General features: G+C 49.8%; 1 protein-coding gene across 1 annotated transcript; it reads right to left on the bottom strand.

Annotated features, from left to right (window-relative positions):
- Nucleotides 1-4,965: 4,965 nt before the first annotated feature.
- LOC125341021 (cartilage intermediate layer protein) lies at nucleotides 4,966-24,912 on the bottom strand. Its single transcript, XM_048333002.1, has 9 exons — nucleotides 24,872-24,912; nucleotides 22,433-22,598; nucleotides 19,436-19,528; nucleotides 16,771-17,040; nucleotides 15,302-15,481; nucleotides 14,601-14,915; nucleotides 13,039-13,147; nucleotides 11,169-11,326; nucleotides 4,966-7,485 (listed from the first exon to the last, which is right to left on the bottom strand). Exons 2-9 carry the CDS (start codon nucleotides 22,491-22,493, stop codon nucleotides 5,114-5,116), a joined length of 3,558 nt encoding a protein of 1,185 aa, XP_048188959.1. The 5' UTR covers nucleotides 22,494-22,598; nucleotides 24,872-24,912; the 3' UTR covers nucleotides 4,966-5,113.
- Between the last annotated feature and the right edge of the window lie 724 nt (nucleotides 24,913-25,636).

The following is a 25,636-nucleotide window of genomic DNA, read 5'->3' as shown; positions in this document are numbered from 1 at the left end:
GATTACTGTGGAGTTCTTCCTAGTGGGGCAAGACACCAGGCCTGTGGAAGTGTCCACATTGTGATGCTTAACCTGTTGTAAGGAAACTCAGTGGTGAGAAACAGAGAAACTGCCACTTAAAAGGCCAAATCATGAGTCTTTATTGAAGAGCTGGAGGGCCGCCGGTGGACTCATGTCTCAAAGACCAGCATCCCCGGATGCCGCTAGCACAAAGCTTACATAGGCCAAATCCACACAAAGTGTGTGGAGTCAAACCCAACGAAAGCGTCACACATGCATAAAGCAAAGCAGGTGAAGACACTTAAACCTAATAGAAAAGCAAAGCATCTAGGGAAACAATAGGGGGAAAAATCAAAGGCCAATCATCTAAGGGAAACATAGACTCCCCCATCTCCTTGCTTCAAACAGCACCACGGAAGGAATGTGGCTGGCAGCCCCATAGTGGACACGCCCTGCAAGGAGACGAATGCAGACATCTTCCCAGAGGAGATGAGCGAAGTCAGAAAAGAGCTGGGAATTGCTCCCACCGTCATTCAATCATGTGGGATGAGGAGCTGAAGACGAGGATTTGGAGGGTTCTATGGGGTTAGCAAAGCTGTTCTCTGCCCGCAGGCCCTGGCTGACCTCATCCACATGCCTGCTGGAGGGCATCGCCTGGGTGGGCAAGGGCATGGTCTATGACACCGGGGATCTCAGCATCAAAGGGAAGATGACCATGCCAGGGATGAAGTGTGATTACAGGGGTATTGAAGCCATCCTGGGGCCCTCAGAGCTACCACCCAAGCAGGGCTTCAGGGACAACCTCCACACTTGCGGGAAGGTCTGTGCCTCTCACTGCTCTTCCATAAACAGTCCTTGCCTGTGGAAGATCCAGTCTGGCCTGTTTCCTTCCTTTCTCCTCCATGTTGCTAACATCTCCTAAAAGCTCTGTCACCTTTATACACATGGCCTGGCATATTTGGGGAAGACGTGTGGCTCAAGAGATACAGTGTCAACCTTGAATGAAAAGTGCAAATGTTGGGCTGGGGATATGGCCTAGTGGCAAGAGTGCTTGCCTCTTATACATGAGGCCCTGGGTTCGATTCCCCAGCACCACATATACAGAAAACGGCCAGAAGTGGCGCTGTGGCTCAAGTGGCAGAGTGCTAGCCTTGAGTAAGAAGAAGCCAGGGACAGTGCTCAGGCCCTGAGTCCAAGCCCCAGGACTGGCCAAAAAAAAAAAAAAGAAAAGTGCAAATGTGAGGCCCTGAGTTCAAGCCCCAGTAACAGCACAACAACAACAACAACATACTCGGTGAAGGAGGAAGGGTTGAGGTGCTAGGATCAAGTAATTCAGGCCATACTTTGAGAACAGCTCCCTATGAACCAGCTCAGCCCACTGAGGGCTGGGCCAAAGTGAATCTCAGAAAAGGTCAAGTTTTTTGCCTGTCCTGGGGCTTGAACTCAGCCTGGATCTGTGCTCTACCACTTGAGCCACAGCGCCACTTCCAGCTTTTTCTGTGTATGTGGTACTGAGGAATTGAACCCAGGGCTTCATGCATGCTAGGCAAGCACTCTACCACTAAGCCACCTTCCCAGCCCATCAGCCAGAAATGTTTCTAATTGATTATGAACTGAACTCCCAGTGGTTCATGCCTTAGTACTAACTACTTAAGATACTGAGATTGGAGGATTGTCATTTGAAGCCAGCCAGGGCAGAAAAGTCTGTGAAACGCATACTTCCAATGAACCAACAAAAAGCCAGAATTGGAGCTATGGCTCCAGTTGTAGTTTTGAGCAAAAGAGTTAAAGGACAATGCTTAGGCCCTGAGTTTAAGCCTCAGTACTGGCACAAAATAAAATAAAATATTAAACGGAACAGAACACCCAAGAACTGGACCGATGCTGCTCTAACAAGACAAATTCAGCTCAGGTTAGCACAGGGCTGGCCAGAGGCTGGGGGAAAGTTTTTTGCCCTGATTGTAAACAATCTTCTCCTCCCCTTTGCCTCCCCTCCCCTACTTCTCTCCAGACAGTTCTGGAGCAATTGGGAGAGGGGCAGCTGAGTGCACCCCACCCTCTCCCCTAATCCCAGTCAGTTGATGTTCTAAGATTACTTGACACCACCCACTTTCCTCCAATTTAATATTCTAAACCAAATACCTTTTTCCAAAACCAAAATCCTGTCCATTTTGGACCAGTTGGTTTAATCCCAAAGACTGAAGCTGTCTGGAAAATCTGGGTGTCTATAAAGAGCTTGGGCGAAGTTAGAAGGGGGTTGGAAAGAAAAAAAAAAAAAAAAGAAGGAAGAGGAAAAGAAAGCAGGAAGCCATTATTTGGAGCAAGGTCAGCCAGCCCAGCTGGAAAAGGAATAGACGAGGAAAGCCAAAAGTACCAGTTAGCCAGATTGCCAGATCTTGGGCCAGCTATTGTATAATTACTACCCTATTGGAAAGAAAGAAAAGACAAAAATTGGGACATATTTTTGGTCTTGCTCAGGAGCCCAGAACATGCTCACAACTCCAGGAATCTCTGCTCTTCCCTGCAAATGGAAAATATGATCCACCACAATGAACATGGGAGTGTGTGTCTTTTTGCCCGGCCTTGTAACAGGGACAGGATGCTGAGCTTCATCTCACCTCAGGACTGCTTCCCAGGGACCCTGTGCTCTGAGCAGCGGGCTTCTTTAAATGGTCAAAATAATAAGATGGTCAGGCTGGGAATGTGGCTTAGCGGTAGAGTGCTTGCATAACTTGCATGAAGCCCTGGGTTCCATTCCTCAGCATCACATAAACAGAAAAAGCCAGAAGTGGTGCTGTGGCTCAAGTGGTAAAATGCTAGCCTTGAACAAAAAGAAGCCAGGGACAATTCTCAAGCCTCAGGATTGGCAATAATAATAATATAGTAGTTTCAGAGTCAAACTCCAGAACGTCATTTATTGACATCTGCCTTGGGCTATACTGAGCCTTTAAGTAAGAACAAAGCAAATACAGAGGGACGCAAAATATTATTGGCAAGAGAATGTAATTGTGTATGTGGGAGATGTACTCTCCAGGCTTCCTAAAGGAACTATGAAGCCAGGTGCTGGTGGCCCACACCTGTAATCCTAGCTACTCAGGAGGTCAAGATCTGAGGATCATGGTTTGAATCCAGCCCGGGCAGAAAACTCCATGAGACTCTTATCTTGAATAAATTACCCCCAAAAAGCTGGAAGTGGCACTGTGTTTCAAGTGGTAGAGCACTCACCTTGAACAAAAAGAAGCTAAGACATAGCACCCAGGCCCAGAGTTCAAGCCCAAGGACCAGCAAACAAAAAAACACAAAACAAAACAAAAAAAACTATGATTGTAAGAGGCAACTCAGAAGATGCTCTTCCTGGATCCTGTGAATTAAAAGTCTCCCTAACTTTGCACCCTTTGATCAGAACTGTTCTCCTCTGCAAGTCCCTTTGCAATCACCTACTTGCAGGAGGAAAGAAAAGAGTTACAGATAACCATCTTGTATGAAAGGCAAACTACCCCTCAAGCACTTTCTTTTTTTTTTTTGCCAGTCCTGGGTCTTGAACTCAGGGCCTGAGCACTGTCCCTGGCTTCTTTTTTTGCTCAAGGCTAGCACTCTGCCACTTGAGCCACAGCGCCACTTCTGGCCATTTTCTGTATATGTGGTGCTGGGGAATCAAACCCAGGGCTTCATGTATATGAGGCCAGCACTCTTGCCCCTAGGCCATATTCGCAGCCCCTCAAGCACTGTTTTCTAACTATCATCCAGAAAGAAAACAAAAACAGCCATTCTGGAGACCATTTTGTGCCTGTTCTGTTTCAATAATAAAGCAATAACTTCTCCGGAATTCCTCCAGGAACTGACTGAGCTAATGGTACACCGGGCCTCACCTGTGATTTGGGACTGTTAAAACTCTGCATGCCTTTCTCATCCCTGCCCTCAGTTCCCCCCATGTAACCTAAAGCCAATGCCTGAACCCCTGAAGATGCACCGAAGTGCTGTCTTCCCATGGCTGCCATGTCAACAATCCCCATTCTCTGCCCTGCACCGTGTCTGTTTACTTGGCATATGAAGGTAAGTGACTTTAGGACTCCTGGACTTTGGGCCTGGGGTCTTAAAACCTGGTATCGTGATTACCTTATATCCAATACCTTAACTTGGTGTAGTAGGGTTCCAAACTCAGTAAAAAAAAAAAATTGCATTTCAAGTAAAAACATTGAAGTTTATTTCTTTTATTACACCACCATTTACTACTTACAAACTCTGATAGACACCTTATAGAGCAGGACCAGAAATACACTGTATATTGGTTATTTAATTTTTAGCATCAGATTATCATTATTGTACAGGTGGGCAAAACCATGCAAAAAGAAAAGGAAGTACATCTGCATTCATGGCACAAAAGAAACAAACAGTCCAGCTGTGGGGTTTTACCAATGTTCAATTTCTGTGTTCTCTGTTCTTCCTCCTTCCCTCCTGTCCTCCTCCTCTTCCTCCTGTCCTCCTCCTCCTCCTCCTCTTCCTCCTCCTCCTTCTCCTCCTCTTTCTCCTCCTCCTTCTCCTCCTCCTTCTTTCTCTCTCTCTCTCTCTCTCTCTCTCTCTCTCTCTCTCTCTCTCTCTCTCTCTCTCTCTCTCTCTCTCTCTCTCTTTTCCTTCTTCTTTTCTTGGTGCCAGAACTGGGGCTTGAACTCAGGGCTTTAGGTTATCACCTGGGTTGGTTTTTGTTTTTCTTAAGGCTGGCCTTCTTCTACCATGTAAACCACAGCTCCATTTCTGGATCTTTTTTTTTTTTTTTTTTTTGCTGGTTAATTGGAGATACACATCTTGCAGACTTTCCTGTCCAGGTTAGGCTCAAACTACAATCCTCAAATCTGAGCCTCTAGAATAGCTAGGATTCTCAATGTAAACCACCAGTGCCCAACTTTTGTGATTCTTTTTTGTGCTCTTGAGGGCTATGTGCCAGTCAGAACCAGGGGACATGGACAGTAAGTAATGATATGAGAGCAACAACAACAACAACAACAAATCAAGCAAATTGCACCAAAACAGATGTGTTTAAATTAACAACTCTGTCCATCAATCTCACATGGGGGGGTTGGGGTGGGGGATGAGGAGATTGAAGAAACCACAACGCTTAGTTGTTCCGAGGCTGTTGAGCAACTCCAGAAAATCTCAGGGAGGGCCCCCCTCCTAGCCGGCGCTGGCCACCCCTGCTTGCCCGCTGTTGCCTCCTGGAAGAGGACACTCTTCCTTGGCTGCTGCCTGCAGCCGGGGGCCGGGCCGGGATGTTTTGGAGGTACTGGAAGGCACTCTGACGGCCCACCTGCCTCTCCACACAGTTAAAGGTGAGGGCCACACCCACGTTGCTCTTCATGATTCTGGAGGACCCATCAGACGTGCCATCAAAACACCGGCCAAGCGCAATCTCCTTGGCCACTCGAGGGTCCTGATCAGTGACGGTATAGATGCCATAGTTGTGGCCCAGTGGATCGAGGGGAGCCAGCATGGTGTATTCACTGGTGTCATTGTTGACCGCGAGTGGAAGATGGTTGACCAGGTACTCATGCAGCATGGAGTTCACACTGGCTCGACGGCAGCTGCCCTGGGGGATGACCTTGACCAGTGTGCGGTCCACACGGTCCTGGTCATACAGCATCCCACTACACTTGAACTCCAGACAGGCGGATGAGACATTTGGCTGGTCCCTGTCTCGCGTGCTCTTCACATCCCGGATTCCATACAGCTTCCCCACCGTCTGCCGGTGGGTGCCCCCCATGTTTCGGGACCGGACGTTCACCTCCAGGGGCCCTACAATCTTCACCTTGATATAGCACGCCCTGAACTCCATTGGCTTGGGCCACCATGCCAGATAGTCTTCAGTCCAGCTCATGGGATCATCTTCGTTGAAGGGGACTGTGTTGTAATCATACCGATCCCCCTCGATCTGGTAGAAGCGGAAGTGGGCTGCACTAGGGGGTGCCTCCTCACAGGCCCGGAGGTTCTCAAAGGCATAGATGGGTCCATTGCTCTCCTCGGCAGAGTTGGGCCTTGGCTTAGCCATGCTGATCTGGAACGCTGTCTTTTTAACCCGTGGATCTTCATGGTCCGTCCGGCGGTACTTGAGCTTGTGAAGGTAGGGCTGAGGGACGCCGATCGCATTGGGGTTGAATTTAGGCGATGATTCCACCGCTTCCAGTTCCTCCCCAGCCAGGCTTGCCAGGACATAGGCAGAATAGGCATCTGGGGTCTGATCATCACAGAAGGCAGGCAGACAGGCCCCATTGGGGCCCGTGATGACACTGTCAAAGCGACCCCAAGCCCTGGGGTTGGATGAGAAGCCAGTTTGGGGCTCCAGATTGATCACGGAGACAACGACACCCTGAATTTGCTCACTGGGCAAGAACCTCTCACTTCGATAGGCTCTCACTTTAATGAAACATCTTCGGCTTTCTGGGACATCCAGATTAAAGAGGCGTCTCTCCCGTATCTCCATGTTGCCCACCAGGAAGGTTCTCTCTTCCCTTTTGTGCCTCCTCTGGCTTTCAAATTTGAAATCCCCTTCCTCCTCCCAGAGCCCCGTGTCTGGGTTGAGTGACCACAGCTTCATCGTGGGCACGTGCTCTGGCATCTTGACCTGGGTGGAGTCCAGGTGCACCTTGACTTTGCCAGCATTAAGTGACTCCGCTGTGGTCTCATCTCGGAAGTCCACAGAGAACATGCCATAGGTGCGGAGGGGCAGCGTGTCCCCTTCATCCGTGACAAAGTTCAGATCGCTCTGGGCAGCTGTGGCTGTGGAAATGTTCCTGGGATCCAGGAAGGTCACGCTGGCCTGCACTTTGCCGGTATAGGGCTCCCCGTTCTGTCGGTAGAAAGTGTCCGATGGGATTTCCAACTCGGCCACAGGGTCTTCACCTTCGACCTCTCCCAGGGGGATGATGTTGGTCTCCATGGCATCCAAAGTGATGGGTTCCTTCCGGCGAAGCATCTTGATCTCATGGAACACGGCACTCCCTTTCCGGTTGAAGGGGAGCACTTTGGTGGTATTGACAAATTTCTGCAACCTGTCCACAAAGGTGAGCACCAGCCTCTCGGTGTCTTGGGGGACATGGAGGGTGAACGTGCCCTTGTAGCCTGTCATGCTCACTCGATGGCCTCCCAGGTACACGTGGCCAAAGCGCATGGGCTCGCCATTGTCAGCGGCACTGACTCGGCCCCGCACGATGCTCCGGGTCTCCGCACACCGTTGGCAGCTGCACTCCGTGGCCACCTTGGTGGGCAGTGTGTACCCCTGGCACTGGATCTCCCGCTCCTCGGTTCTGGAGATGCCACAGCAGTTCTGCATGGCATCCTGGCACCGGATCCCGTTATCCTGCTGCCCCGCGCACGTCTTCACAGGACAGCGGCCCACGTCATAGTAGAAGGAGTTGGTGGCGTTCTGGAAGCAATCGTGGGGCAGCCGGATGAGGTAGCTCTCAGGGATTGGGTTGCAAGGAGGCTCATCAGGTGCTGAGGAGGTGATGTTAGCATGTAAGCTCATGTCCTCTCCAGAGTACCTCCATATGTCACTCTCCCCTTCCACCCTTTTTGTGCCAGTACTAGCTAGGGCCTGAACTCAGGACTTGGGCACTGTCCCTTAGCTTTTCCTGCTCAAGGCTAGTGTTTGACTAAGTGATCTGCACCCCCACTTCTGGCTTTTAAGTGCTTAATTGAATATTCGCACCTCACAGACTTGCCTGCCTAGATTGTCTTCAAACCCCCCACCCTCAGATCTCAGCCGCATGAGTAGCTAGGATTATAGGGTGAGCAACTTGGTGTCTGCCTCTTTCGTGGTGCTGGGGGGGGGGGGGTCAAACTCAGGACATCAGACTTCCTAGGAAATTATTCTACTGAGTCACAGTGCCAACCCTCAATGTCACCTCTCTGCAGTTGTACTTTGTTCATAATTGTTACCGTGTGGGAGCTTAAACTCCGGCCTGAATGTTTGCTAGTTATTCTGGAGATAGAGTCTCATAGATTCATCTGCCTGGGGTGCTGGGAATGTGGCGTAGTGGTAGAGTGCTTGCCTAGCATGCATGAAGCCCTGGGTTCGACTCCTGGGCACCACATAAACAGAAAAAGCCAGAAGTGGTGCTGTAGCTGAAGTGGTAGAGTGCTAGCCTTGAGCAAAAGAATCTCATGGACAGTGCCCAGGCCCTGGGTTCAAGACCCATGACTGACAAAAAAAAAAGAAAGATTTGTCTGCCTGGGGTGACTTTGAACCTGGATCCTCAGATCTCAGTTTCTTGAGTAGTTAGGATTACAGGTGTGAGCCACTGGTGCCTGGCTTGGCCTATCCATTTAGGTTGCTGTGCCAAAGCATTTAGATATTGAAGTAATGTTAGTTTCCATTTAAATTATTTTCTTATTTTAATGGATTGATTTATTTGCTCTTATTTAAAATTTAAATTTATTTCCCCTTTACATTATAGTTAGGGCCATAAATATGTATGTATGCATATGAGTTAAATCAAATTATATAATATAAAATAAAGTTATATAGTAAATATATAATATACTATAATATATAATATTACATATAATGTATTACATATTATATATAAGATGTTGGGAGTGGTGCTGTGGCTCAAGTGGTAGAGCACTAGCCTTGAGCTGAAGAGCTCATTCATGGACAGCACCCAGGCCCAGAATTCAAGCGCCATGACCAACCCCCCCCCAAAAAAAAGAAAAAAAGATATAGCTATCACCAGATACTGGTGTCTCATACTTGTAATCTTAGCTACTCAGGAGGCTGAGATCTGAGGACCACAGTTCAAAGCCATCCCTGTCAGAAACGTCCTTGTAAGATTCTTATCTCCACTTAACCACTCAAAAAACCAGAAGTAGAGCTGTGGCTCAAAGTGGGAGAGCACTAGCCTTGAGCAAAAGAGCTCAGAGACAGTGCCTAGGCCCTGAGTTCAAGTCCCACAACCAACAACAAAAAAATCACTCTGATGCCAGGTGCCAGTGGCTCACACCTGTAATCCTAGCTATTAGGAAGCTGAGCTCTGAGGATCAAGGTTCCAAATCAGCACCCACAGACAAATCTATGAGACTCTTATCTTCAATTAGGCACCCCTCCCCAAACAGAAGCAGAGATGTGGCTCAAGTGGTAGACCACCAGTCTTGAACACAAAAGCTCAGGGAAAACATCCAGGCCCTGAATTCAAGTCTTAGCCCTAGGACCAGTCACACAATCACTATGCATGGGGGAGAATGATGCAAGGGGTATCATTGATGAAGACACATCGCACTTTTAAAACTGATTTGTTGAATTGAAACTCTTTTGTACAACTACTTAAAGATAATAAAATAAATTGAAAAAAAAATGCTATACCAGCTGAGCACCAGCTTGCACCTGTCATCCTAGCTACACCAGAGGCTGAGAACTGAAGATGGTGGATCAAAGCCACTCTAGGCAGGAAAGTCTGTGAGACGGTATCTCCATTTAACTACCAAGAAAGCCAGAAGTAAAGCTGTGGCTCAAGTGGAAGAGCAACAACTTTGAGCAAAAGGCGCCCAGTGCCCAGGCCCTGAGTTCAAGCCCCAGGAACAGGCACAAAAATGAAGAGAAAAAAAAAAAAAAAAGAATTACTGTGCCAAACAGGGCACCCTGGTGCGATGTGTTGGGAACCACTGCTGGGAAGGAGTGGGGGTTCTACAACTCTGCTGAGGCCCCAAATCGGCTTTTTTTGTGGTCTGACATCTGTTGCTCAACTCTCTTGGAGCTTGGGTAATATCCATTAATTCTTCCAATACAGTCTCTCTTTTCTCTGCCTTTTGTTTTGTTTTGTTATGCTTTGTTTGAGCCAATTACTAAGATAATTCTTCTTCCCTCTCAGTTTCCAAAGACAGGTTTCTGATAGGTCTTTGGCCTTTGTCTCCTCCCTTCCCCCAACATCCTCTTCTCCCCGCCAGTTGTCACTGAGTCACCCTTTCATATAAAAAGCCCCTTCCACACCCCACTTTTGTACCTTTGCCCACTCCAGCCCCTCTATCTGCAGCAGCTCCACCTCCACACACAGGCCTTCCCTATTCTCTGTGATTAGGTACCGGAGCTTGAACTCAGGGCCTCACACTGTCCCTTGGTTTTGCTTTTTTTGCCCAGCTGGCACTCTACCACTTGAGCCACATCTCCCATGCAGCTTTTTTTTTTTTTTTTTTGCTGGTTAATTGAAGGTGGAGTCTTGCAGAATATTCTGCCCAGACTGGATTCTCTCAGTCTCCTGAGTAGCTAGGATTACAGGCATTACACCGGCACCCAGTGTATAAAGGGGTTTTAATTCTACAAGTCAGGTTCTGAGTACACCTCGATCGATGTCACCTCTTCTATCTTCTCCCCCATCTCTCCCAATCCCATCCATACCCATCAAGTGGCATTGCTCTTACCCAGAAATCTCAAGGCCCAGACTCCAAGCCCCACCAAAAAATTACTTTCTGGGGCTGGGAATGTGGCTTAGCGGTAGAGTGCTTGCTTTGCAGGCATAAAGCCCTGGGTTTGATTCCTCAGTACCACATGAAAAGAAAAAGCTGGAAGTGGCACTGTGGCTCAAGTAGTAGAGTACTAGCCTTGAGCAAGAGAAGCTTGGGGACAGTGCCCAGGCCCTGAGTTCAAGCCCCAGGACTGGAAAATAAAACACAAAACAAAAACAAGGGGCTGGGATTATGGCTTAGTGGTAGAGTGCTTGCCTCACATACATGAAGCCCTGAATTCGATTCCTCAGCACCACATATATAGAAAAAGCCAGAAGTGGTGCTGTGGCTCAAGTGGTAGAGGGCTAGCCTTGAGCAAAAAGAAGCCAGGGACAGTGCTCAGGCCCTGAGTTCAAGGCCCAGGACTGGCAAAACAACAACAAAAACCCTTTCTGGTCAGGTGTCAGTGGCTCATGCCTATAATCCTACCTACTCCAGAGGTTGAGATCTGAGGATTGCGATTCAAAGCCAGCCCGGGCAGGAAAGTCCTTGACACACTTACCTCCAGTGAATGACCAAAATGCCAGAAGTGGTGCAGTGGCTCAAGTGGTTGAGTGCTAAAATCTCACATCCTTTGACTTCTGTGCTTTCTATGTCCACGAGGGCAAACCACAGAAAACCCTAAGCTTTCACCGCCAGTCCTGTGGTACCCAGGATCCCTGGGACCCAGGCAGGCTTACCTATGACCGTCAGCTGAGCAACCTGGGACTTGGCGGCCCCAGCATCGCTCTGTGCCTTACAAAAGTACTCTCCCGCCTGGTCCTGCTGCAGATCTCTCAATACCAGCTTGCTCTCGTGCTTGTAGAGAGAGGGATCCAGCAATGTGTCATTGTGGTACCTGCAAGGATGAAGAGGGACACCTGAGTGGGCTGTGTGTTGTTGTTGGGGGGAGGGGATGAGGTAACCATAGAGACAGTGCCAGGACCAAACAGCTAGGAAGGTGGATGGAGGATGAATGCCTGCAGATCTCAGCATCATTTGTGACGTGGCTCACCTAAGAATACTGATTAGCTCCTCAGGAGGCTGAGATCTGTAGGACTGGGGTTCTAAGTCAGTTCAAGGCAGAGACATTTGCTAGATTCCATCTCCCAAGTAACCATCAAAAAGCAGGACTGGGGGGCTGGGGATATGGCCTAGTGGCAAGAGTGCTTGCCTTGTATACATGAGGCCCTGGGTTCGATTCCCCAGCACCACATATACAGAAAACAGCCAGAAGTGGCACTGTGGCTCAAGTGGCAGAGTGCTAGCCTTGAGCAAAAAGAAGCCAGGGACAGTGCTCAGGCCCTGAGTTCAAGGCCCAGGACTAGCCAAAAATAAAAATTAAAAAAAAAAGCAGGACTGGTTAGGCACTGGTGTCTCATGCCTGTAATCCTAGTCACTCAGGAGGCTGAGATCTAAGGATCACTGTTCAAAGCCAGCTTTGGGCAGGAAAAAAAAAAAAAGAGTCCATAAGACTCTTTTCTCCAACTTACCACAAAACAAAGAGTGGAGCTGTGGCTCGAGTGGTAGAGCACCAGTCTTAAATACAAAAGCTGAAGGATAGTATCTAAGCCTTGAGTTCAAGCTCCAGAACTGGCATTTAAAAAAGCAGGGATTAGGGCTGGGAATATGGCATAGTGGCAAGAGTGCTTGCCTCATGTACATGAAGTCCTGGGTTCGATTTCCCAGCACCACATATATCGAAAACAGCCAGAAGTGGCGCTGTGGCTCAAGTAGAGTGCTAGCCTTGAGCAAAAAGAAGTCAGGGACAGTGCTCAGGCCCTGAATCCAAGGCCCAGGACTGGCAAAAAAAAAAAAAAAAAGCAGGGCTTAGCTGGGCATTGGTGGCTCCCACCTCTAACCCTACCTACTTAGGAGACTGAGATCTGAGGATCACAGTTCAAAGCCAGCCCACATAGAATAGTCTGTGAGGCTCTTATCTCCAATTATTTACTAGAAAACTGGAAGTACAGCTGTGGCTCAAAGTAGTAGAATGCTAGCCTTGGACAAAAAAAGCTCAGGAACAGTATTCAAGCCCTGAATTTAGTCCCCATGACTGACTACAAAAAGAAAAAAGCAGGGCTGGAGGTGTGACTCAAATGGTAGGGCATCAGCATAGTAAGCACAAGACTCTCAATTTAAACACTAATTAAATAAATAATGAGTCATGATCTCTAACTGGCTTCATGTAGTGATTAGACTTAAACAAGTTAGATGTTTTGGAGGAACAAAGGACTCCTAGCCTTTGGGGAGTCTGTCCTTGTCTGCCTTTGATGGAGAAACAGAAAAACTGGAGAGGTCTTGTTCTGTGTGCTGGTCAGATCCCTGAGAGCAGAGATGGTCAGGAAGACCCCAGCTTTAAGGTGCAAGTGTGCTTGCTGGTGATATCTGGGCAGCCTCTACCCTGGGATCCCCATTTATTAGTGAGTACACTCAAGGCTGGGCCCCAGGGCTTGGCTGCTGACACTTGTTTGTTGGTTGTTGTTATTATTATTACTATTACTTAGACTCAATGAAAGAAAGCAGATTTCCAAGAAGAGAATTGGGCAGGGCTGCTGGCAGTATACACACCAGAAATACTTGTCTGGGCTGGGCTTGCCCGTGGCCTTGCAGCACAGGGAGGCGCTCTGCCCGGCTCGACGCGCTTTGCTCTCAGGGTTCTTCACGATGTAGGGCGTCTCTGTGACAGAAGATGGGAAATGTTTATTTATATGTTGCTTGTTGCCAATTCTGGGGCTTGAACTCAGGGCCTGAGCACTGTCCCTGAGCTGCTTTTTGCTCAAGGCTAGCACTCTAACACTTGAGCCACAGTGCCACTTCTGGCTTTTTCTGTGTATGTGGTGCTGAGGGAATTGAACCCAGGGCTTCATGCATGCTAGGCAAGCACTCTACCGCTAAGCCACATTCCCAGGTTCTATAGATCCATTCTCCCTCAGGTATTTGTCGGTGCTCAAGTTGAATAGGTTCACTTCACTCTGAGCATCTTCCTTCCTGCCTGCCTGCCTGCCTTTCTTTTCCTTTCCTTTTCTTTCTTCCTCTTTCTTTTCTTCCTTCCTTTCTTTCTTTTGCCCCTCCTTCCTTCCTTCCCCCCTCTCCCCCCCTCTCTGCACTCTTGTTTGGCTTTTTTGCTCAACACTGGTGCTTTGCCACTTGAGCCACATCTCCACTTCCAGCTTTTTTTTGGTGGGGTGAGGGGGTAGTTAATTGGCGGTAAGAATCTCATGGACCTTCCTGTCTTAGCCAGCTTCAAATCTCGATCCTCAGATCTCAGCTTCCTGAGTCACTAGGATTATAGGGGTGAGCTATGGGTGCCCAGCCTGAGCTCTTCTAGAGGAACTGGATCCGAATGGAGTTTTCCCCATCACCCTTCGTCTCGGAACCTGCTTGTGGGGCTTCCCAGCATTCACTGAGCAGGACAATGGAGAATCCAGGAAACCTTGTGTCAGCCATGATTCCTGGGACTGAAGTGGCTGTTTGAATATGTGTCATATTCACATTTTGTTCTTCCGGTAGAATTTTTTGGCCAGTCTCTGCCATTTTGAGCTCCCCAACCCTTCTCTCTCTGTTTTCCAAACCTTTCACTCTATTGTAATTGACAGATTCGGGTAAGGTTGGGGGGGGGAGGGCGGGGGTAAGCAGCTCATACCTGTAATCCTAGCTACTCAGAAGGCTGAAATCTATGGATTACGGTTCAAAGCCCATGCAGGAAGGTCAGTGAGACTCTCATTGCCAATGAACCAGCAAGAAACTAAAAGTGGAGGTGTGATTCAAGTGGTTAAGCACCAGCCTTGAGCAAAAAAAGCTGTGGCCCTGAATTCAAGCCCTAGTACTGGTGGGTGTGCACACACATACTCGCACACACACACACACACACACACACACACACACACACAGTGACTAGGGAAGACCTCAGCCATTAGGGAGCAAGATCTATCAATTTCTGGGAGAAGAACACGCTATACAAAATATACACAGCAAGTGCAAAGGCCCAGAGGCAGCTATAGTTGCAGAAAAGGTAGGAGGCATGGAGTAGAGTGGCTGCCTATGGGGGGAATACAGGAGAAACGAGGGAGCCCCCGATGATGTAGGGCCTATGGACACGCACTGTGGTACCTCCCTTGCGGCAGAGTTACCTGCCCGGGTGAATTCTGCATTGATGGTGGCTGTCTTCAGGCTGGTCTTCGGCATTGTGAGCACAATGGGGGCGAACTTGACCTTGGTGACCTTCAGGAGGCTTTTGCCATCAGGACACAAGCCAGGAACTTGGAACCTCCCATTGCTGTCTGTCTGGGTGAGCGCCTTAGGTGTCTTGGTCAGCAGGTAGACAGTCGCCCCTGAGGCAGGGGCCCCCCCTGGGAGGGAGATGACCCCACGAAGCAGGAAATCCTGGCACATGCAGGCGTCGCAGTCCGCATTCACCTGGCCCATGGAGCAGGTCAGGTCACATGCTGTGGGACAAACAGCCACGTCAGCCAGGCTTTGTGGATTCCGGCCCCGTCTGCCACCCACATTCCAGACTCTCCTCCTCTCCCTTCCTCCTCAAGCCTTTGTGATCCTCTCTTGCTAGCCTGGGGGACTAATTCCTGCCCATCCATCAAACGTAGCTCAGGACACCTCCTCCAGGAAGCCTTCGTGGATTCCTCCAAGCGATGACCTCTGACTCGGCTCTGCGTTCCTATGCTATTCTCACTAGCTCCCATCACAGCCTCCGATAGGTGCTTGGTGAGAGTGGGTGAGAAGAGTCCGATGAACCCTCTAACCCACGACCCTTCCCGAACCCACGACCCTTCCCGGGCGTCTCAGGCTTGTCCAGTGATAGGAGGGAGCGTGATACCTCTGCAGGCCTGGCTCACGCAGAGCTGGCCCTCTTCTGTGGCCTCCGTGCACATCGACACCGTCTCTGCCAGGCAGGTGCGGGTGCGGGTCTGGACTCCGGTGTGACCGCAGGCCGCAGAGCACTTGCTCCAGGGAGACCAGGGGCTCCAGATGCGCTCCGCGTCCCGGCGCAGGGACCCTGCAGAGTGGGAAGGACGAGGAATGTGGCTCCCTTTCCCTCCCTAGGGAACTTGGTGGGGAAGCTGGTCGAGGAGAAACCGGAGTTCCGTTTCCATCGTGGACGACACGGAGAGTTAGATCTACGGCAGCGATCTTCCCCACATAGGGAAGCCCAGATCTTCCAGAGGCAGAGTCTCCTCTAGACACTGTGCGGAAAAATGAACTACACACCTTGTGGGTGGGAGGGGAAAACGGGGCGAGCGAAAGGGTGACACTGTTCAAAAAGGAATGTACTCTTCACCTGACTTATGTAACTGTAACCCCTCCACACCTCACCTTTATAATAACAATATTTTTTTAAAAAAGTAGAGTCTCTAATTTGCACAACAGAAGGTGGGCACCAGTGGCTCATAACTGAATCCTAGATACACAGGAGGCTGAGATCTGAGGACTGAGGTTCAAGGGCAGCCTGGGCAAAAAAAAAGTCTGTGAGACGTTCCCATGAGCCACCAAAAAGACAGAAGTGGAGTTGTGGCTCAGTGGTAGAGCGCTTGAAGGAAAAAGCTGAATGAGAGCAAAAAGTCCTAAGTTCAAGCCTTAGTGCCAGCACGCGCGCGCGCACACACACACACACACACACACACACACACACACACACACCCTCTATGAAGATTTACTATGACCTCTGTTTTACTTGAGAAATCTGAAGTTATGGAGAACCTGAGAAAATTTGTCTATTTTTTTTTCTGCCCGTCCTAGAGCTTGAACTCAGGGCCTGGGCTCTATCTCTGAGCTTTTCTGTGCTCAAGGCTAGCAATCTACCACTTGAGCCACAGCACCGCTTCTGGCTTTTTCTGTTTATGTGGTACTGAGGAATCGAACCCAGTGCTTCATGTATGCTAGGCCAGCACTCTACCACTAAGCCATATTCCCCACCCTCTTCTTTTTTTTTTTTCTTCTTGTACTCAAAGCCTGAGCATTGTTGATGCTGAGCTCTTTTACTCAAAACTAGCACCCTACCACTTGAGCCACATTTCCACTTCCTGCCTTTTGTTTTGCTGGTTAATTAGAGATTAGAGTCTTAGGAACCTTCCTGCCTAGGCTGGCTTCAAACCAGGAAACTCAAATCTCAGCTTTCTGAGTAGCTAGGACCACTGAGCCGTCGGTGCCCAGCTACCACTTGGATTGCATTATGGAGGGAAATGTGTGCATGGAAACGAGGTTCAGGTCCTGGGTCACCTCATCTAAAGTTGGAGGAAGGCTGAGGCTGGGGCGGTGGCGGGGGGGGGGGGGGGTCCCCATACTCACCTGGTGGGCAGAGGAAGCGCACAGTGTAATTGGAGCAGTTCTGGCCAGGCCTCTGTTCCCGGTTGAGGCACCAGAAGCCCTCTCGGGGATTGCCATGGACCACTTGGCCCGTGCTGCCTGCGGGCATCCAGTCCGTGGTCCGGGCCTCCAGCCGGAGGGGCCGGGCGCACACTCGGTCCCCGTAGTAGAAGCGAATGGCATCCAGGCGCTCATAGTCACCCTGCCCGCCTGGGTGGTCGATATTAAACCAGGCTGTCCACTCACCAGAACCTGGGGGAGAGATTGGGGGAGGAGCCTTCACTGGTGACAGCCAGTCCTCCTTTCCTGTTTGATCCTTTGAGAATCTTCCCTTCACCCCTCCCCACCATGGCAGTCTTGGTCATAGGGCTTGAACTCACGGCCTGGGCACTGTTCATGAGGTTTTTTGTGTTTTGTTTTGTTTTGTTTGCTCCAGACTAGCACTCTACCACTTTGAACCACAGCTCTACTTCTGGTGGTTAGAGATAAATCTCATGGTTTTCCTACCCAGGCTGGCTTTGAACTGCGATCCTCAGATCTCAGCCTCCTGAGTAGCTAGGATTACAGGCGTGAGCCACTGGTGCCTGGCTTCACCAGCATCTCTCCGAGCTGACTTATCCTGCACAGTGCCAATCCCCCCCCTCAAGCCCTCATGGTCCTAGAAGAACGGTTAGCAGCTTCCTGCTACCTCAAAGCTCCCCGCGACCCCTCCCAGGCATGGCATTCTGGGTAAGCTTTGGCCATACAGCTTGGACCATACCACTTCCCAGTGTAATTTGTGTAGGTGTGTCTGTGTCTGTGTGCACATGTGCGCACGCATGCACACACACACGTGCATATACATGCATGTGCTAGTCCTGGGGCTTGAACTCAGAGCCTAAGCTCCATCCCTTAACTTCCTCTTCAAAAAAAAAAAAAAAAAAAGAGGGCTGGGGATATAGCCTAGTGGCAAGAGTGCCTGCCTCGGATACACGAGGCCCTAGGTTCGATTCCCCAGCACCACATATACGGAAAACGGCCAGAAGCGGCGCTGTGGCTCAAGTGGCAGAGTGCTAGCCTTGAGCGGGAAGAAGCCAGGGACAGTGCTCAGGCCCTGAGTTCAAGCCAAGACTGGTAAAATAATAATAATAATGATTTGAATTTAAGATGAATAATTCCCACCACTTGGTACATAAAATCCCCAAGATAAGTATGCCCCATGTCTGTGGGAATCAATTTTGCTTACTTTAAATTTTTAGTATTTTATAATAAAACAGGTTATCACAGAGTGATGAATTCTATGTTAGTTTTAAAAGTAGGCCAGGTGGGCTGGGGATATGGCCTAGTGGCAAGAGTGCCTGCCTCGGATACACGAGGCCCTGGGTTCAATTCCCCAGCACCACATATACGGAAAACGGCCAGAAGCGGCGCTGTGGCTCAAGTGGCAGAGTGCTAGCCTTGAGCAAAAAGAAGCCAGGGACAGTGCTCAGGCCCTGAGTCCAAGGCCCAGGACTGGCCAAAAAAATAAATAAATAAATAAAATAGTGCTTTACCAATTGAGCCACAGCCCCAGTTCTGGATTTTTAGTTTTCAGTGGTTAACTGGAGATAAGAGTCTCACAGATTTCCCATCCTGGGCTGGCTTTGTTTTTTTTTTTTTTTTTTTTTTCCTCCAGTCCTGGAGCTTGAACTCAGGACAAAAAAAAACCAAAAAAACAAAAAACAAAGCCAGCCCAGGAATCGAACCCAGGGCTTCATGTATGCTAGGCAAGCACGCTACCGCTAAGCCATATTCCCAGCCCCTACTCCATATGTTTGGTTTTTGTGTTTTGTTTTGGTTTTTGGCCAGTCCTGGGGCTTGGACTCAGGGCCTGAGCACTGTCCCTGGCTTCTTTTTGCTCAAGGCTAGCACTCTGCCACTTGAGCCACAGTGCCACTTCTGGCTTTTTCTATATATGTGGTGCTGAGGAATCGAACCCAGGGCTTCATGTATGTGAGGCAAGCACTTTACCACTAGGCCATATTCCCAGCCCCTGGGCTGGCTTTGAAATGTGATCCTTAGAACTCAGCCTCCTGAGTAGCTAGCATTACAGGTGTGAGCCACTGGTGCCAAGCCATAAAATTTCTTAGTAAGGCCTTAGAGTGCTGGCAAGCTGAGGCTTATTGGTCTCTCCCTCCTCAAGCCCCTCCTTCCCTACCAGCTTGGGCTCTAGGTCCTAGCAAGTTCTACAGCTTTCCTGGAGTCTGTTAGACACTTACTGATTCTGAGCTTGCTATACCGAGTCTCTCTGACTGGAGAGAGATGGAGGCCTAATGCCCTTTATAAAAGTGGGTGTCTGCCCAGTCACACCTGTAATCCTATCTATTCAGGAAGCTGATATCTGAGGATCATGGATGGTTCAAAGCCAGGTTGGGCAGGAAAGCCCATGAGACTCTATCTCCAATTAGCCAGCACAAAACTGCAAGTGGAGCTGTGGCTCACTGAAGTGGTAGAGCACAAAAGCTTAGAAATAACGCCCAGGCCTTGAGCTCAAGCCCAGCACCAAATAAATAAATATAATAAAATGGATTTCCATGAAACCCTGACATTATGCCCCGGCTTTAGAGACTCACTTAGCTTAGTAAAGTCCACCCCCTGCCTGGTTCTCCCTGCTCCAGGCAGAACTCACTCTCTGGGGGCTCAGCAGGCTTGGCAAAGGTGTTGGAGGCCCTCTTCCCAGGCTGGATTCTTCTCACCAACTGATTGAGCATCGTCTGCCTCCCTGAGAGCCAGGAGAAAAAGCTGAGTGAGAATCTGGGACTCATCAGAGGTCTTTCATGATGAGGGGATATAGTATGGTGTGGTGATGGAATCTGAGCACTAGACACGGGTTCAAATCCCCACTCTGCCACTTCCTGCTGCTGTGCAACCTCAGAAAGGCTTTATCTTTCTGAGCCTTTTCCCTTACAAAATTGGGATGCATTAGCAGTTACTATCTGAGCTGGGGCAAGCCCCAGGATGATAATGAGTAGAAAGGGACCTGACATAAAGCCATCAAGCACAGGTATGATAAATGGTCCCTTTGCCAATATCGCTCTGGAAATGAATCACCAGATACTTCTGGACTGGCATTCTTCTTCTTTTTTTTTGTCCAGTCCTGGGACTTGAACTCAGGGCCTGAGCACTGTCGCTGGCTTCTTTTTGCTCAAGGCTAGCACTCTACCACTTGAACCGCAGCACGACTTCTGGCTTTTTCTATATATGTGGTGCTGAGGAATCGAACCCAGGGCTTCATGTATGTGAGGCAAGCACTCTACCACTAGGCCATATTCCCAGCCCCATGGACTGGCATTCTTGCTTTGGTCTAGGTTTATTCTTCCTGGCCAAACAGAGCCTTATCTGTAAAGTGGAGAGAAGATAACCCCACCCCCTGGGGTGACTGACAGGAGGATTCCATGAGCTGGATCTCTGAAGTATAGGAAGGTGAGGGTGTGAGACCTGCAGGCTCTATCCCTTCCTCCCTGTGGGTCCAGGGACTACTTAACCCACCTGGCCCCACATTCTCCCATGACACGGTGAGGACCATGATAGCTCTGGCCTAAGAGGACTGTGGGACTTACAAAGGCTCACGCATGAAACCAACTTAAAACAAGGCCTGGCCTGGCACTAGTGGCACAGGCCTGTAATCATAGCGACTCCGATCTGAAGATCATGGTTCAAAGTCAGACACATCTGTGAGATTCTTTCCTCATTTTTTTTTTTTTTTTTTTTTTTTTGCCAGTTCTGGGCCTTGGACTCAGAGCCTGAGCCCTGTCCCTGGCTTCTTTTTGCTCAAGGCTAGCACTCTGCCACTTGGGCCACAGCGCCACTTGTGGCCGTTTTCTATATATGTGGTGCTGGGGAATTGAACCCTGGGCTTCATGTATACGAGGCAAGCACTCTTGCCACTAGGCCATATTCCCAGCCCTCCGTGAGATTCTTATCTCCAATTAACCAGCAAAAAGCCAGAAGTAGAGCTGTAGCTTAAGTGGTAGAGAGCCAGTCGAGAGAGAGAGAGAGAGAGAGAGAGAGAGAGAAGCTAAGCTAAGGGACAGCACCCAAGTCCTGAGTTCAAGCCAAATAAAAATAAAACTATACAAATGCCTAGCAGCCAGGGTGCTGGTAGTAATCCTAGCTACTCAGGAGGCCGAGATCTGAGGATCAGGGTTTGAAGCCAGCCCCAGCAGGAAACTCCGTGAGACTCTTATCTCTAATTAATCACAGAAAAAGAAAAAGCCAGAAGTAGCTCTGTGGCTCAAGTGGTAGAGTGCTAGCCTTGAGCAAGAAGATTAGAGGGGAAAAAAAAAAAAAAAGAATGTTTAGCAAAGAGCCCATGCAGAATGCGTGTTAACGCCCCCTTCAGCTCAATATTGGGTATAACAAGCATTCACTTCTCTTCCCTTGGCAGTTGCCTGGCATTGAGATCTCTACCCTTCTGAGCAGGGCTCAGACGGTTCGACTTGGCCCGTGGTCCTCAGTTTTCTGAAGCTGAGCACAGGGTCCTGGGGCCCATGGAAACTACAGCCCTGTGTCATGGGAGGAAAGCTTGCAGAGGGCTTCGTGAACAGTAAACTCCCAGGCAGGGAGCCAAACTAGAATTCTCTGTGCTGCTTAATTAGACTGACAGGAGCTCTTTTAATCAACCTAATCCGATTTCATCACCCACAGCAGCTGGCAGGGGAAATGAGACAGAGGCAGGCACACATAGGGTTTGGCAGCCTTTGTCTGTGCATCCAAGGCCCCAGACCTATAGGGCATGCGGCTCTTAGGCTTATGAGCATGTTTTGCATTATCTGTGTTTGTACTTGGCAATCAGGAGAGGAGGGGAGGGTGGGAAAGTCAGCCGTTCCACTGGGAAGATTCTGTCTGTTCTTTCTAGACCTCAGCATTATCACCAGAGGATTGGGGGGGGGGGGTCGGGGTCAGAGGGCAAGGACCCCTGAGGTATTCTGATCTGTCTGGGAAATTTGACTGCGAGGTCTAACGAGACTGAGCTTTAGACCAGAAGAATTTTCATGAAACTAAAAACAGACCAAGCCCAAAACCTGCTTCCAAGAACTTAGTGGTCCCCTGTGATTCCCTTTTGCTTTGGCTGCCAGGAAGCTCCGAGTTAAATGTAGTTCTCCTGGGCAATAATCTTCCTATGGTTTGGTCCATCCCGCGCCTGCCCCCCCCCCACTCTGAATGATTGTTCTGTGAATTTGAATATTGGGAAATCAGATTTGGGGATGAGAATAAGCAGGGTACAAACATTGTGTAAATCTATCCACAGCCTGGTGCCAGTGACTCACGCCTATAATCCTAGCTACTCAGGAGGCTGAGATCTGAGGATCTTGATTCAAAGCCAGCCTGGGCAGAAAAGTCCCCATGAGACTCTTATCTCCAACGAACTACCAGAAATCTGGAAGGGGAGCTGTGGCTCAAATGGTAGAACATTAGTCAGGGACAGTGCCCAGGCCCTGAGGCCCAGTGATTGACCAAAAGAAAAAGAAAAAAATTTCACGCCCAGGCTGGCTTTGAACTGTGATTTTCCGATCTCAGCTTCCTGAGTAGCTAGGATGACAGGCGTGAGCCCCCTGTGTGAGTCAGACCTGACTTCACTATGGAAAGTGGAAGGGATGGGAGGCAGCAAGTACTTAGCCTGTACCCAACACAGAGGTGACTTCTAGAACCAGGAAGGAGAACACCCAGGCTTTGGTTCCCCCCATCTTCCTCTCAGGCCCTGTGGAGACGTGGCAGGAGATGGGTGAGCGTGCTTCACAGTGGCAGCTGTCTCAGGAACATTCCCTGGGAAGGTTCTCGGACCCAGCCACCTGCAAAGAAGCAAAGCTTGTCAGAGCCCACATTTCAGAGTTACAGGTCATGGCTCGAGCAGAACTATCTCTTCACTTGTCAAGGATGGGTGGCCACACACACGCCTTGTGAGAGAGACATTTGCCAGAGGTGCAATGCGGAGATACATAGACTCAGAACTTGAGTTCAAACAAGGAAGATCCAGGTTCCATCCCTGGGCTCAACAAGCTCCAACATGGAACAAGGGCACGAGGGAGAGGGAAGAGAATTGGGGGAGGAGGGAAAGGGAGAGAGGAAAAGAGAAAGGGAGAGAAGAGGAAGAAGGAAAAGGAGAAGGGAGGAGGAAAGGAGAGAAGAGGAAAGAGGACAGAAGGAATGGGAGGAAGGAGGGCACGGAGGGGAGATGATGAGAGGAAGGGAAGAGGGAGGAGAGGAAGAGGAAAGGGGGCGAAGAGGAGAAGAGGGGACAAAAGGGGAAGAGAAGAGAGGGGAGGGGAAGGGAAGAGAGAAGAGGAGGTTCTTTTCCAATGAGAGGGACTAAGGGTCACTCTTTACAGCCTCTGCGTGACTAAATGACTTTCAAAACTCAGGCTTGGGGGGCTTTTGTTTTGTGACCCACCATCTTTTTTTCCCCCTTTCTTTCTTTCTTTTTTTTTTGTCAGTGATATAGCTTGAACTCAGGGCCTAGGTGATATCCCTGAGCTCTTTCGCTTAAGGCTAGCACTCTACTACTTTGAACCACAGTACCACCTCTGGTTTTCTGGTAGCTCCATTGGAGATAAGAGGCTCACAGACTTTCCTGCCCAGGCTGGCTTTGAACTGCTATCCTCAGATCTCAGCCTCCTGAATAGCTAGGATTGCAAGCATGAGCACCCGGCTTAGGACTCACCACGTTACATGGGGGGAGGGAGGTTTATTAAAATTATGCAGCCCTCCCCCACTCAGCTCCCGCCCTCCTTCTCTCCCCATCAAGCCCCCCTCATCCCTCCCCTCTACCTTACAGTGGCCCTTCTGAGACAGGCAGGCTTGGGGGCACAAATGCAGCCATACTCCCTCCAAGAACACATTCCCAGATGTGCACGGGCCGCAGCTGGAACACATTCTGGTCTGTTTGGGGCCCGGCTGGGGACTTCCACGGCTAGGAGCCAACAGAGGGGAAGCAGACAGGGTGCACTATGAGAAGCCAGAGCCCCCCCAATAAATGAGCATGGTATTGGGGCTGCAGGAATGAAGGGAGAATACCGGGCCTGGTGATAGGGTAGCCCAGGTGTCCACTCAGCTGCACACATTAAATTCTCCCCCAACCCTGAGAGCTCTGGCCACCGCAGAATCAAACCAGTTCTTGGGGATTAGAAAGTAGTTCCCCTTGCCTGACCACCCGTGGCTCACACCTATAATCCTAGCTCTTTAGCAGACTGAGATCTGAGGATCATGGTTTGAAGTCAACCTAGGCAAACAAATCCCAGAGACTTTTATCTCCAGTTGATCAAGAAAAAGCCAGAAGTGGAGCTCAAGTGGTAGAGCACTCCCTCTTGAAGGAAAAAAAAAAAATCTCAGGGACAGCGCCCAGTCTCTGAGTTCAAGCCCCAGTGCTGGCACACACAAAAAATATCCTTACAATCCCCAAAGTCCAGGGTGTGGTTGGGAAGAGGAAGAGTTCTCCTTTCTGGAAAAAGATCCAAAACACTTGGGAACAAAGCAGCCCCACACTGCGTACTCCTTAGCCCTAAACCCACTACAACCTTCCCACCCACCCACTCCCCAAATAGCTGTTTCTCAGTTGAGGAGGAAGCAGCCTCCCGCTTTTTGGTCTCCCCCCAAATCCAAGCTCTGAGCAGGAAGCCAATGGAGGATTCTCAGCCCATACCGCTCAGCTTCGTGCTTCTGCAGGGCTGAGAGGCCCGAGTGGCCCCTAAGAAGTTTGTGGAAAAACCATTTCCCATCTGGCAGCCCACGGAGAGGTTTCTCCACATCCTGTCATTCCCCAACCCACTCTCCTTACGGGGAGCTCTTGAACAACATACATGCACACGGACTGGCTAGCGCATGGGTAATGCAGAGTCCCCTGAGGTATAAAGATCCAAAGTGAGGGGCGTTTGAGGTTGGGTGGGGGGATGTCTTGATCTCGGGTGGTAGAGAGAGAACTCCAGGCTAATGGAGAGAAAGAATACTTCAAAGCACAAAGTGGAAATAAGGTAGGGAGGGAGGGAGAGTCGAAGAAATGGGGTAGCAGGAGCAGCTGACAGGCGGTGAAGAGCCAAGGATGAGGACAGGGACTAGAAGTGGGGCTCACCGGGTCCTGAGCACGACTTGTCAGCTGACGGGGTCCAAGTCTTCGCCTGTCCTGCCGCCCAGCCAGCAGGCCTTATATAGCACAGCTGGTGGCTCAGCCCGTGGCAGCTAGCCACAGGAAACGGCGCAGAAACCAGATCTGAGTGTGAGCCTCCCTCCCCTGCCCGTGGCCCCTGCAGCTCTTGGAGGCCACATTTCCTATCCAGACCCTGGGGGTGGGAATGGAGGTGGCCCAGGTGGGCAGCTGCCTGGGTCTCCACACACCAAGCCAAGGAGACAAGGATCCGAAGGTAGGCTGGGCACAGGGGCACAGCCCTCTGGGAAAGGGCCAAGGGGAATTCTACATCTGGGTAGCATTTGATGGCTCAGACATAGTATGTCCTTGCCTAAGCTTCGCTTGCTGACTGCCCCCCCATTACCCTGGCCCCCATTCTCCTATGCAGATAAAGGACTTTGTATATACATATACACACATATATCGATATATATGCATATATATGCACATATATATATGTATATATCCCAGGAGTATGTGTCTGACTTCTAGCTTTCCCCCCAGTGAGCCTGAGCAGTAGCCTGTGCTTCCAGGCTTCGCCCATCCCCTCTCCCGACCCAAGCATGAGGCCATCTGTGTCTCAGGTCATGGATCTCTAACCTTAGTGTGCATTAGAATCACTAGAGGGCTGTTAAAACACAGACTTCTGAAGCTTAAGACTCCCCTCCCCTCCCCCCTCTGTCCTTTCCCTCCCCTCCCCTCCCCCCTTCC

Source organism: Perognathus longimembris, chromosome 23 (assembly GCF_023159225.1).
Source record: "Perognathus longimembris pacificus isolate PPM17 chromosome 23, ASM2315922v1, whole genome shotgun sequence".
Taxonomy (NCBI): Eukaryota; Metazoa; Chordata; class Mammalia; order Rodentia; family Heteromyidae; genus Perognathus; species Perognathus longimembris.
Note: the sequence above shows the minus strand (reverse complement) of the source record. Positions and strands in the feature narration are given on the sequence as shown.